Consider the following 14658-nt stretch of genomic DNA (forward strand, 5'->3'; position numbering starts at 1 on the left):
TAATCCGTGGAAGTAACTTTGTCGAATTTTTCTCTTGGATTTCTGCTTGAAATAATACATCTTTAATCATGAATTGGTGTAAATTAGGGATACGACCAGAATATAGTAGGTGCAACTGGTAAAGATAAATTAAGTGCCAAACTTTTGTCTCGTATTACATTATCTAGGCGATAGAAGTTACACATAACGTCGAAAGACAGCTAGGTTATTTAGCAGGCATGGATAACGCTATTATTATTACGTCACACAATGTAATATGTTTGTTTTCATAGGCATGTCGATTGAGTGATAGTGCTTCGGTATCTTTTTAGGACAAGGAGAGATATTTTAGTCTCTTACAGCATTTTAATGCAAAATTCGCGAAAAGTGCTATAACTTCTAACATTGCTTACCCAACCAAATTATTCATTTGGTTGGGTAAGCAATGTTATGAGCTTGATAGTCGTACGATTATTTAGGTATTTAGTGTTGTCTAAAAAACGAATCTAGTACAATTTTTGGTTCCTATGTTATTCTGGTATTGCATGTTTAGACTTAAACTGTTATTAGCGTACCGTAATACATAATCGAAGTCAATAATATTTTAACTTCTATTCGAAAACTTAATATACTGCTTATGCAGTCCGGCTGAGTGCAAAAAGTTCTAAAAAATTCGTGTCATAACTTACTTTGGTTAAAACGAAGGAATTTGCAAGAAAATATACGAATCGCACTTAGAAACGTTAAGAAAAAGATTGAGATTCTTGTCATATAGTAAAGCCGAATAAATTTACCCTATTTTTTCCAATCTGCGTAATGCAAAACTAAAATTGATGTTCTGGTCCTATCTACCAGCGTTTTCTAGTTGCGCCCTCGACGATGTTTTTGGAGTGAGTTCTATAACTACTGGACGTGTAGCAACGTTTAAACTGCCATAGTGAGATGTAAGCTATGTTATTGAAGATAGTTCACAATGAAAATAACATTCCATGTTCACACGAATTAGAAAAATAAATATCTACAGTACATTAAGTAGCTAATGTCATAAAAGATTATAAGATTAGAAAGTAGCTAATTGCGACAATAACGAAAGCTATGACAAAAAGAGAATCATATTGTACTTTCCTGATTTCCTTTTCCCATTTTTAAAAATCTCTTAATATGTGTATTTGTATTTTATGAAGATAAACTAAAGCTAAAATTACATTTTGATACGGCATCTGTATTCTAATAACGTAGAATACTTTTTTGTTTACTTGTAACTTTAATTAAATATTGCAGATCAATTAACTGCAATGTCTAAAATAGAATTAGCTTGACGTCGAATTGAAATAAGAAATTCTGACGCTAAAAGGAACCAAGAACGATCGGATATAATAAAATATAAATTGTTAACCTTCAATGCTAAATGAAAGGCTATAATAAATAATTAATGCATCGAGCAGCTTGTGCTCACTGATTAATCGCAGGGATCTGTGCATGTGTGGAAGACCAAATTACAATATATCAAACAATATCGAAATACATCAGGAGAAGCAAGCCCAAAATTAAATGTCGTTATAGAGAGTAAGAGATTCACTGATCTCTTAAAATGCTGGCCATCCTCTTCAATTTCGTTAAGTTTCCACGACAGTCTAAGTGAATGATTTTCTACTTCTGTAGCCACCTAAAGACCTAAAGTAACATTATTGAACAGATATTTCACATTTAAGGAGGTTGTAGATTTAAAAAATATTTTATTATTAATTAAAGTATTAATTAAATTAGTAAATTATATAAAGAATATTAATTAAAAATCTAAAAAGTACATCGAATGAAGTGTGTATTCAAAAAATGAGTATTTTATTGGGTAACTCGTAGGTCGCGGGACGAATAGACGGGTTTGAATATAACATTTTATTTACTTAATTAATAATACTTAAATTAATTAAGGTTTAATCTTTAACCGAATTTAAATGTTCAAACGTTTTGGTAAGCCGGTAGGAGCTACTAGTAACCAATATATTTAAGTTAGAGGTCTGACATTCTATAACAGTCAATTTTAGCTTTTTTTTTCACTAGTGATTAGATACGCGAATGTCTATGATATGGCGTTATTCGTGTCAAGAGAAATGCATTTGATGTATTTGCTGTAGTACACAGCATTTTAAAAGGGAAGGCATGTTGTTTACAAATGTCCAGCTTGTCCTTAAATAGACGCCTTTTGAAACGCAATCTTCCTTAAAGACAAATCATAGTTGTCGACAATGCGCTCCCACTTATATCTAACATATATCTAATATGTAATATTAATATATACGTAATACATGTAATATGTAGGTAACATATCTAATATATAATGCCTTAACCTTAATTAAGAAATTAATCATCCTCCTAATAAATAAAAAAGTTCCAAATATTTTTAGACAACGTATTGCGCGTCAAAAAACATCGTGATCGGCAAACGAAATTGAGTGGGTTGCTAAGGCTGAGAAATGGGAAGGGACGCGACAGTCATGCTTTGAATCACACCTTACTGGACGGTGACTATACTATTGAAAAGGCCAATGTATTCCAAAAATCACTTGCGGTTCATTAAACACGATTTAATAAAATGTTTAAGGAGATCTTGTATACTTTGCAACACAGATACCTCTACATTTTAGCGTCTTGGTAAGACGATTGATTAATGTGTTTTAATTTTGCATTTCCTAAAATGTGAACAATGTGCGGAATACTGTGTTTTTGACGGATTCGCGCATAGGTATTAAAATCCTGAACATGAAATATGAAAGGGACCTGAAAATAAATAGTATTTCAATGAAAATGTTAATAGGATTGTTACTTCAAGTAAAGACTCTTCGTCCATGAGTTGTTTTTAGCGACCTAGAAATGCCCGGTCTCAGTAACCTGAACAAGAGTATAAACAAGAGTGCGTTGGACGATTTTTTCCATCTTTCGTGTTAGTGAAAAAGTATATATACACTTTGTGGCTACTAAGCGAAATAAATTTAAAAAAAACTATTCTAAAGCGTTATGAGCTTCATTCCAAGGGTTGCGTCTTGTTCCATAAAGACGACACCCATCAAACTCGAAATCCTTCTATGAAATCACTCTATGTATTTAGTACTACGAACATATAAGTATTATGGCAAATGATTAATAATATAATAGATAAATAATAACAATAAAGCAAGCGTTTACAAATGGTATGTTTAAACAAGTTAAAGGTGACGTTCTTAACATATACGCAGAGCCTATAAACAACACATAACACTGTCCAAAAATATAAGTGATTATCAACAATCGATGAATCACTGTTTAAAAGTTTTTGGTGATGTTGGGATATTATTTGGCTCGTAACAATATATTTTTGCGGACGGTTCGGGTATGGAAAAAAATTTTGAATTTCAACAAAAAACAGCGCAAAACAAACATCGCTCAAGAGCGGTTAAGTGGAGTCAGCCGGAATCTTGAAGTGCTTTAACGGTCATGCCTGGTGATATGGTATCTAAATTTAAGTCCAATCGTTCCAATAAAAGCTGCTTGAAGAGCCGAGGCCAAAAAAAAAGGTTAGATTTAGTAGAATGTGAATGTTCTTACTATGTTTTTCGATTTCAACGGTACAGTCTACTATGTTCTTTTGACTAGCTTGGGTTGCAATAAGGAAAACTGGCTTGAAGTTTCACGACATTCGCGCGGAGCAATAAAAAAAATGGCAGGATTTGTAAAGAAGCGACTTTGGGAATTGCAGCAATGATGTACCTTCTTTCCATATCTAAAAAAAACCTTGAAGAGACGACAAAAATAAGTTAAAGTCCTTAAGAGAGCTAAGATATATTCCAAAAGTACCTTTGAGGGAACAATATTTATATTAACGAATACAATTTTTTGATGAAAAGCAGATCCCACGAAACCTCACATACTCATTTCTAGTAAACAATTTGTATCTGAATCTGATTAATTATTCTGCGGAAATTATCATTTTTTTACCTTGCAGTCAATAGTATACTACTTCAAGTAATAGCCGTTTGTATTATATAAAATACAGTCTGCAGTATCCTTTATAAAAACTATAAGAAAGGTTTCTTTTCAAATTTTATATAAACAAAAAGTTAGATTCTTTAATATTGAATAAATGTTCTTCATGACTGTGTCAATTAGCACCACTATATATATTTGAAAGGAAATCATTTGTATTCTTACTAGTGCATCTTATATTTACTAACTTAAACCTTAAAGCTTTCAAATGATACCGGATATACACACGAAATTATCATCATCGATTCAGAGAACAAAATACGAAAAACAATTAACGAAATTAATATATTTTTAACATATTACTTAGCTGTAACTTGTAAAAGTTCAACTGGGCAAATTTTACTGTTAAATATATCAATCTTCCTCACAAATACACATATTTGCATGTTTATTTATTTTCGAATCAAGATTATTTCAATATTTACAAGTCCTCTACCTTTCGAGATCCAAATAAGCTATGCATTGGCACTCTTTTTTGTTGGTTTTGTTAATTCAATAGGACTAATACTCCTACATAGCTATTCCTACATAGCTAACTACCTCAGCCTTATTCTACTTTACCCTCTCTATGTCGAGAAAAGAATTGTGTAAGCCATTGCGAGTTTTGCCGAGTAACTTCATGGAATCCAGGAAATCACTTTTTATGATTTCAATCTTCAGCCACAGTGTCCTGTCTTGCAGTACACTCTTAACTTTTTTGCTACTTAGGTAAGCAGCAAGACCAGTCAGTTCAGAGCTAGCTTGCCTAGCAGTTCGGTAAATAGTATCTGCAACGGAAACTTCAGTTTCAAAGAAATTTAGTAATCTCTACGTTGCTTATTTAAGAAAGAGCAACATAGAGCCTTACGAGACGCCAGCTGTCATAGGTACTCAGATGTCCGCATTCGGTATCGTGCTATGTCACAAATAACAGGATATAATGCGGAGAGATAGACCGTGGCTCTTTTTGTCTGTACTCTCCAAGATATTTTCTATGATGAACCGTTATATGCTCTTTTCGCATCGAGTTGTCGTGTACATATAAATGAACTGTATGGCTTCTCAGTTTTTGTGATTAGGCCTTGCATGGCCAGTGAGATAAAACGATTCTTAAAGCCAAACCGTGCTTGAAGCAACGTGCCACATTCTCCGTAAAATTTGGCCTTTGAAGTTAACAAACCACTTTTCCTGTAATACCTTCATTACTCTTAATGAATTCAATTTGGTTTTGAAAAGCAGTTTAAATTCTTTCCTGATTAAACTTATAATTGGAGTTATTTTATGAATTTCAAATCGTTTTAAATTTATGTAAATTTTACACATATTAAATTTACATGACGTAAAAGCCACGTAATTGTAGTGAGGCGTAGAGGTCCCCTTACTTGAGGGGAAAGTTGACCGCAATAAAACCCCAACAATGGAAACTGTCAACCTTACGGTTGCGATTTTGGTGGATATCTGCGCATATGATATTTCAATTTATATAGGACAGTTTCGAGGCATAAAAGTTATGTGTAATGCTACCTTTTGCATTCCTTTAAAAAAGGTCAAGCGCGGGATTGCACTGTACTAGCAAGACACACCCACATTTTTTTAATTTAATTCTGTATATAGTGTAATATGTATTTGTAGTGTATTGTAAAAAGCTAGCCGATAGGATATTGTACATGGTCTAGATTGCACCCAAACCATTTCAAATGACAAATTTGGTACAAAAGATATTACATCTCAAAACCGGTAGAGAAGAATCGATTTATTCCAGAAACCAATGAATCGCTACTGACGATATCAAGATCTTCTACTACTACTTACATAAATTTCTGTTTTCAGATATACCCCCTTGGGAAAGAAGCTTGATTATACTCGATGGACAGCACCTGAAGCCATGCGACGAAGGGTAACACAAAAAACCGATGTTTGGTCTTTTGGAGTGCTTCTCTGGGAGCTTTTCACATTTGCGGGGACACCGTATGTTGATCTGAAGTCGAACGAGGTGCAGGCCAGAATAACAAAAGGTCATCGCCTGCCACAACCCCGTGGAGTAAATACCAGTCTTTTCCAGCAAATGCTGAACTGTTGGGAAATGGACCCCGACGAGCGACCATCATTCGAATTTCTCGCCCGAGAATTGCGGACAGTTGCTTCAGAGGATCCCCTTCGATTTCCCCAACAAATTAAATATATATATGACAAGTTTGACCCGCTTGCAGATGAATCGTAGACAAACTTGTTAGAAAAAAACTGCGATAGGCGCCGGATTAATTAGGAAATATTAATTGTGGTAGATTTGATAGTTCTCCGTCGATGGATTGGCTTGTAATACTTAGCGTAACAGGCACATGTAAAGTAGTAAATTAAAATAAAATACCACAAAGCGAAGTAAGTATTAGTTAATTGGACACAATGTTCCGTTCACAAAACCTCAGCGCAATAGTGCAACAATTTTAACTTTAATGTACACAGTATATCTAGCGTATCATTCGATTGCATAGCAGCATAACGATTATGATTATCTCTCTTATTATCCGTGCTCAGTATATTACAGAAGAGTCCTAACGGAAAATACGGACAGATAAAAGATGGCAATTTAGTATCTTTCGTTCCTACACATTTTCAAATTTAGGGCTGCTAATCATGCGAACTCAGGTGCTCACGCCTACTGCATTGTTATATAATATATCGTCATAAGGCCGAAAACAGAAACGACAGAAAAATTATTTGCACTGAATAAAAGAAGTCAAAGCTAATAGGCATGGCTTTATATGTAGTCTGCTTCGAGGAGTACTGCTGGGCTCTAATCCCCTTTTTATCAAAATAACAGTCTCCAGGGCATTGCTTGCCCACTTCCTAAATGCATTTCTACGCATTTCCTAAAACAACAGCTTTCTTTATCTCAGTTGACATTTTACTACAGATTTCAGAACATGGTTTCTTCAGGCTTAGTCAGACACGCTGAGATATTGTCACATGTTATGTTCTTACTATGTTTACGTTGCGTAAAAGAATTTACCATTGTCCGTATATAAGAGCATTTAATCATCAGGCCATAAAAGGCCTACCCTCATATATTTTAGGTATCAACAAATTCGAACTTAGTCTATGCAAACGATGATACTATTGTGACGCCATCTTTATGAGCAAAAAGTTCTGCGACTTTCTGTTCTATTTTTAAAAATGAAGGTAAACGAATAAATTTTGGATTCGGAAAATCGGATAAAACGTCCCTGTTAAAACTACCACAATTTAGTGATAGCATCGAGCTTCAACTTAGTTTAGAATGAATTTACGAGTTTTTCAGGGCGATATACACGTTTCTTATCGAAGCCAAATTATTACTGGAAATAGCGAGGTATTTTACCTAATGCATAAGTAGCATCACGATAATCACTTTCATAAATGATTATCACTACGCTACTTGTTATTGCTATTGTGAGAAAGTTACAGAAAAGATACAAAATATCTTTTTCATCTATTCAAGCAAATCCTCGAGATCACATTTTTTTCGATACGGCGTCAAGGATCTGTCGCCAACAGCAGTTTCCCCAGAGTCACGCTTGAGTTATATGAAATTTTTTCGATCAAGAGATAAAACGACACGGAAATCATATCTCTGTATCATAGTTTCTAAAATACGTAATCTTCTGGCAGTAATAATTTTATGAACATTGAAATAGCCGTATATTTATCTTGCTTATAATTACTCTGGTAACACACTCAGAAAGATATGCGTTAACCATCTGGACCAGGCTTGCCCGGAAGTACTATTGGAAGAACAAGGAACTCAGCAAATTTCTTAATTAGCTTCCTGCCTTTTATAAGGACAACTAACCTAGATATTTTCTAAACATTGTTATAAAGCAATGATTAAATAAATAAGCAGATACATCTGAAAAGAAAGCTACATACATTGCCTCCGCCGTGTTAGTATTGTGTTCAAGCACGAGCCCAGATGAAACGTAAGGGCCAAGTGGGAAAAATATTCTGAGTAAATACATTACCTCCATATATATGTATGCGATATATTGTGTTTTAGTGCACTTCTTGACAAAATCTAAGGGCTAATAAACTATATATGTGTTAATTTAATACAATATAATATTTCATATATAATATAATACAATAAATAATTATATAGAAATAGCTATTTTTTAGCTTAAACCATCCAAACCTACAGCATACTACTGTCAGATGACAATGTGAATCTCACCTAAGCAATGTGTTCTACAAAAAAAACCTGAAAGGTGAATGCAGCATAAAACTTCCGAGTAACGACGAACAGTACACTCCTCCCTTCTTCGATTTCAACGTCTTGTTACATAACAAATTTTGATATATTATACAACACTGTTGATTTATGGTCAAACATGAAAAGAGCTACTGAAGGCAGCCATTGTAGTATGTATACACCACGCGATGATTATTTTCAAACGTTGGGGAAAAATTCCAAGGAGGCGACTTTAAAAATAAAAATCTATTAAATAAAATGGGTGAACCTCCCATACAAAAAAAGTTTATGGAAATATCGAAAACTGCGACCTCGAGAAAAAAGTCTAATTGCACCTGTAGATATGTTTTGATCTCGCTGATGAATTATGTGGATTCTCAAACTCTGTTAGTAAATCTCACAGTTCGCGAGATAAATGTAACAAACAAACTGTGTAAATAGCCAAGAGTACCCACTTCTAAACGTGGCGTACAGTCGCTGACATATTTACGATTTTTAGACGCATTTGTGGATATTGCCTCATAAGTTTGGCGTCGGCCAGAGATAACCGAGTTTATAAACCTTATTTACGAACTAAAGTGACATGCAATTTGTGCCAGCCGAAGACAACATTGGACCGCCTCCTAACGTGGCTGATTCATAAATTTGAAATTATCGTTTTCATGCATCGGCGATTCTTATTAACAAAAACCTTAGCCCGTAATTCAGTGATCAATTATCAGATCCATTTTAGACAATGAAGTATAATTTAATAAAGAACAAATTCTTATGTAAGATCGTTCGATGAAATTTTCGTGTGTTGTGGTTTATAGACATAATTCCCAAAGAAATAATTTAGCTAGCGGCTTATTAAGTTGTATTATTTTCAATGAAAGTTAATTGCATTTACATTTAAGTATTGAATATGTCTTAAGAAACATTACGTACGTATGCGATTATCCTCAAGGTATGATCACTCTGATTCAAGTTGACCGCTAACCCTGGGCCACTGCAAATCATTGATCATTTAAAAGAGTTCGTAAAACTTTAATAGAGATAATTCCTTTGACTACTAATTTTACGAATGGAGCTTTTTTAGTTTTTATATGAATATCTACCTTTTTGATAATAAAAGAGTTGATTGAACATAATAGCTTTATTTCATGATATATGCCATTGGCCTCGGCCTTCAGTCTCTGGCGCGCTTGTTAACCTATTTTAAATATTGTCACCATGTGGTGGTAGCGAAATACCACTGCAGAAAACTAAAATGGCGAAAACTTTGATTTTTTTGTAGTTCAATGAACAAAATACGAGCATAATATACTACAGCTCGTTTCGACCAACGTTACGTAGGTAACTTTACTTGATAGGTCCTAAAAGAATTCGTAAAATTTTAGTGGAGATTACGTTTTTAGGTGTTTATAATTTTCACGTTTTCCTTTGGATGCAAAAATACACTTTCAAGGCCTACATACCATACATTTTTATTCTCCAAGCACATACTGGACCTAAATCGTAAAATATCTTACTACTTAGACATTGCTGCCTGAAAAGACGTTTATGAGGTTAAGTCGTGCGTTTTGCAGCTCTACGATATACCGGCCTTTAGGCTAGCTACGCTGTAGGCTTTTATATTTACAAGAAGCCCCATTCTGTGCTAGTGAGGAGAAGGATCCGTGTGGATCAACTTTTTAGGAAGATACAAATTGCATCATCCGCACCATTGGGAACTTAGTTGATACCTTATAGTGTAGTGATACTATCTGTCATCCTCGTTTTTTCTTTTTTCTAATGCCTTTCTTTGTATATACTAGGCTGGCTGTTCTCTCGCACTTCATTAACATGCAGACGGAACAGCCATGCTTAATGTTATTCTTAAAACTCTATATAGCCGATGCACGAAAATCAGTTTATATACCATAAAACAACTATGTGTGGACAACAAACATCAGTTGCCTCATCATCAGCACACAAGATCAGATTTTTTTACGTATACTTCTTAAATAAACCTATATATGTGTAGGTTTACCGTTTAAGCACTGATAACATAATTCGAAGTATCATTGCGCTTTAAATGTGACTAGACCTAGAGAACCCTATTTATGCTGTTATTTGCTTATGCACAGGACTAATGCAATCATAGTTCACGTGTTGGCACCTAAGTGAGCACCACCCCATTTCATAGTTCTAAATGCAGCCTGTTTCTGAGAATGCAAGTAATGATTATGCCGGACGAATTAATGTTGCGTATGTCTTATTATCGATAATATTTTTTATCTACTTACTTGAAAATATACGTATTATTTAATTAGAAGTCCTATTTCGGCTAATAATAATGTATTTCGTCTGAGTACTATTGTGAGAGTATTCGTTACCCTTCTACACGAGAGATATAGTAGATCTGCGTTTTTACTTTATCTGTGAAGTTAATGTTGCATGGGGACTAATGTCATTCTGTGTTTATTACTTACAGATCAGCATTTTCCTTTCTAATGCAATGTATTAATGGATGCTTACCATATTGTAGAACATACCGAAGTAGGAAAAGTAGTCCTATGGGGAGGATGTAGTTTATAAAAATTAAGCCGTTTTTAACGTTGCTCTCAAAAAAATGACTCTTTAAATAACACATATTTTTCGGTATTGTTCAATGTACTTCGTATGATAGCCCAGCCAGACGGATGTAATTCATAATGTATACTAGAGAATGTATATAATATTTCGCGCTGTTACGAAATTTTTCCTAGAGATGGTTACATAAAATTGCCAGGAAAAAACATTAATATCTGTTAATAGTTAGAATGCAATCTCAGTAATAAAGCTTCGGTTACATTTCTTCATTTTAAGAAAAATAGCGGTCAAGCATGTACGCGCGCAATTTTTTGTGACATCATAGGTTTAAACGCGTAAATCGAATGCGGGATGTCGAATGGAAGAATAGCTGCATGCGAAGAATTGGTCTCGCTCCTTATGTAGTTAGAACTAGATGTTTTATTCATGTCACATATATAATGGTACGGCATTCGAAGCTAATTCAGCATACAGCTCATAGAATTTTTTTTGTTTCAAAGAGAAGTAATACAGTTCGTTAAGTTGCTCGTTAAGATGTTGATATCTCTTACGTAGTAGATGAGAAATTAATTCATGTATATTAATAGATAAAAATACAGTATATGTACGCAATTTTAATCAAAAATGTTACAAATATAGCTTTTGGGATTCTGTGTTTTGAACCGATAATCTATTCCATGACGAATGAATCGCTATGTGAGAGAAGGTGCTTATTAGATGCTTGATATATGCACAATGAAAATTATTTGGATGGAGTATTATTGTCTAAGCATGTCACATTCCTATGTAGTACTATGTATTTCAGATAGATTCAAATACAATCACCTGTTATGGTCTGGATTCATTTATGCTCTAAATCCCTTAGTGAAAAAGCAAACAGAGGCAAAAACGTTATTGAGGAACAGTTTGATCGCAACAGCGCCTTGGAATCACAGTTACCTTCGAAAATAAATAAACAGATCAGTTAACTGTGCCCCGAAGGTACGCAGCCTTATGAATATCATTGTGAGAATCATTTATTTTATCTTGAGTGAATCATGGTACTTCATGGGAGTTGCCTCTTAGTCCTAAATTTTTATCCCAGTAGTGCACTCAGCCGGTGGTTGTGATCTACTATAGCTGTTCTAGCTATCCACCCTTTCTGGGTGGTCGCCTCTGCTCTGGCTATCGGCAACGTCGGTGGCCCCGCGGCGTCCACACGGCAGAAGATTCTTTCTATTTGGTCTATGATTCTTGCTCCTGCTTCAAGTGCGTTGCTCCACTATCGTTTGAATTGTCACTGCCATCACCGAAGCCACAGCTACGAACATTTGAGAATAATGTAGCAAATACCGACGGTTAACAGTGCCTCCATCACCGCAGTGTCCTTCTTATATGCATAAAACACCTTGAATCTACTTTAAAATATGGTTGACCGAATCGGCTAAGCATCAAATGCTTGCGTTAATGAAGAACATTAAAAGCTCTGTGTTAAAGGAGGTAGAACTTGGCTTTCGACGCTATGGCATAAATACGAATAGGACTGGTACGATTAGTCGAAAGGTTCATTAAGAATTTGTTCTTCCATTCATTTTTCAAAGAAATCGATTCTTGATTAGTAATAACACTTTCTAACGGGTTTAGAATAGACAGATTGAGCAAGCGGAAAAGTCAGTTCTGTTTATGCTACTGCCCCCAGAAAGGGGACAACTACTGTACTCAGCTACTCTTTTTGGAGCGTCTAGTGGCGATTGAATAAAGGTAGCACAAGCAAAGTCAGTTGTTGTCGCTGCAGTAGAGTATCCATTGGTTATTGCTGGCAGTTGGCCCTTGCGTCCACCCGAATGGGCCGTGTCTTCTTTTCCTTTCCCCTCAGATTTGGCTGTTGGATGGAAAAGCGTCGCTCACTCCTCCCCATGACGCTGCCGAGAGGACCATTGGGTCGGACCACACACGATCGTTATACCGACATCAACAAAGACTTTATCCGGCAACGACTATTCCGTATGGGTCGCCTGTTGGCCACCGATAGTACCGGCAGAGTTAGCCTTAACAATAACCAAATTCAACAACTGAGCAGCGGCAGCAGCAACATCGCCAATAAGTGGCAGCAGTACTTACCTCCAACAAGCAAGCTGTGTCAATGATATTCGCAGCTTCTTATGCACATGGCTTTTCATCTTAAATTGCCTAGGTCAAATTTTGTAACAAACGAGGTGTGCTTGACACTCGCCAGGAATATACTGTCTCAAAGATGTTTTAAAAGGTAATTCTGCACTACCGGAAAAGTCGCCATATTTACTGTTGAACTATTAACTAGTTATTTGGGATATTTCGCGCCTTATGTAAAACTGAGGCATTGAATGTGCCACTTCCGAGTAGGCGCAGAAGATGGGCACAATGTAAGATTGAATGCCTAATAGTGATCATTTTTCTTAGAAAACATCTTTTACAGTGAAGTTTGACAATGTACTGTTTCCATCGGGATCTTTAACTGGAATATCTCTACACATCATCGATCGCTTCTAATCAAGGAGAAGGTGCGATTTGGGTTCAGTGAGATGGCATTAGCAGATCCAAGTGGATCGTCGGTTTTCTACGGCAGAAACGGAGATCAGATCAATATCGTGACGACGTTTTCAAGTAGTTCCCTTGAGATCTTAGGGTGCTCAAGAACTTTGCTGCAGGTTTTATTAAAGGTAAGCTTTTGAAATGTTGTTACACTTGATTATTCATTTCTACTATTTGATTGCCAAAATGTGCTAAATTTAACTTCTATATAACAACAAACAGGTGAATGACACATTTGAAGCTTTAGTGCAACCTCTTTCTTAAAACCTGTTTTGTCTAATGACTCGACTGTGTACTCTATCATTTCCGTAACTGTATTCCTTTTGCTTTGGATGGGATAGACATAGACTCAATTTAGCATTGGTGAAAAATTGCATCAAGTTCCTGAAGTCTTTATGAATATTTTAAAACTGGTAGCTTTAAACTCACGCTAGTTAGATGACAGTATTTACTAATTGATACAAAACATTACCTAGACTTTTTGTCACTTGACACTGCAGTATGTTATGTTATAGTACTATGAAGCATAAGTGAATGTTTTATGTCTGATGATGTGCTGGTTAACCATTGCTTCAGACGGTTTCAAACCACGAAACCTGAATTTCGAAATCGGATACAACAAAACCTGGAAGCTATATGTAGTCGATAAATGACAAAGAGAGAGTTGTCTTTCCGGAATAAGGATCAAAATCTTGAATTAGGATTTTGGTAAACAATGTTTTTAAATGACTTTTCGAGCAGCTGTGGTTGCTAGTAAGCTAATTCCTATTTGGCTGCATTTTTGTTTATATGGGTTCATAATTTGATGGTGATCTATTAGATGGAATGATACATGATCACCAAACCAACACCGTGCCTCATCTACTTTAGCACATTATGTTAGGAAATAGAAAGAATACAATAGTATAGAGAATGAGTCATAATACAGACTAAAAGCAGGAAAAAACTGCAATATTGTCTTGTTTGGTTAATATTAAGTAACTGAGTAGCCAGCCAATTTAACCGTTTACGTAAATCTGATATGTCTTATGGCTGTGTTTTACTTTGTAATGAAGCGACCTGGTTATGCAAAAATGAGATACAACTGGTGGCATCCGACAGAGTTAACTTCATTTGATTTCGAATAGAAGTTGAATGTGTTCGAAAGAAGATGCGTATTGGGTATATAGAGAAGAAGGGCCACCAAAGCGATAACTTTCAAAATTGTTTAAAATAAAAATTGAGCTTAAATTATCCTTTTATTATTCATATAGTATGATTTATAAGCCAAACATGAAATCAACTTGAAAGGTAGGTTTATACATTTTTGAAAAATTTACAAGATCTTTAAATCTAATAATTTCGTTTCAACG

The 14658-nt window shown here is 35.1% G+C and overlaps 1 protein-coding gene across 1 annotated transcript in view; it reads left to right on the forward strand.

Moving 5' to 3' along the window:
- LOC111271750 (ephrin type-A receptor 3) overlaps positions 1–8992 on the forward strand; it is a 55552-nt gene extending 46560 nt beyond the window's left edge. The window contains exon 10 of the mRNA XM_022852732.2: positions 5809–8992. Within this exon, the coding sequence (XP_022708467.1) occupies positions 5809–6199 (391 nt within the window). The 3' untranslated portion in view covers positions 6200–8992. The remainder of the gene's footprint in view (positions 1–5808) is intronic.
- The last annotated feature ends 5666 nt before the right edge of the window (positions 8993–14658 follow it).

Source organism: Varroa jacobsoni, unplaced genomic scaffold, assembly GCF_002532875.2.
Source record: "Varroa jacobsoni isolate VJ856 unplaced genomic scaffold, vjacob_1.0 scaffold_179, whole genome shotgun sequence".
In the NCBI taxonomy this organism is placed as follows: Eukaryota; Metazoa; Arthropoda; class Arachnida; order Mesostigmata; family Varroidae; genus Varroa; species Varroa jacobsoni.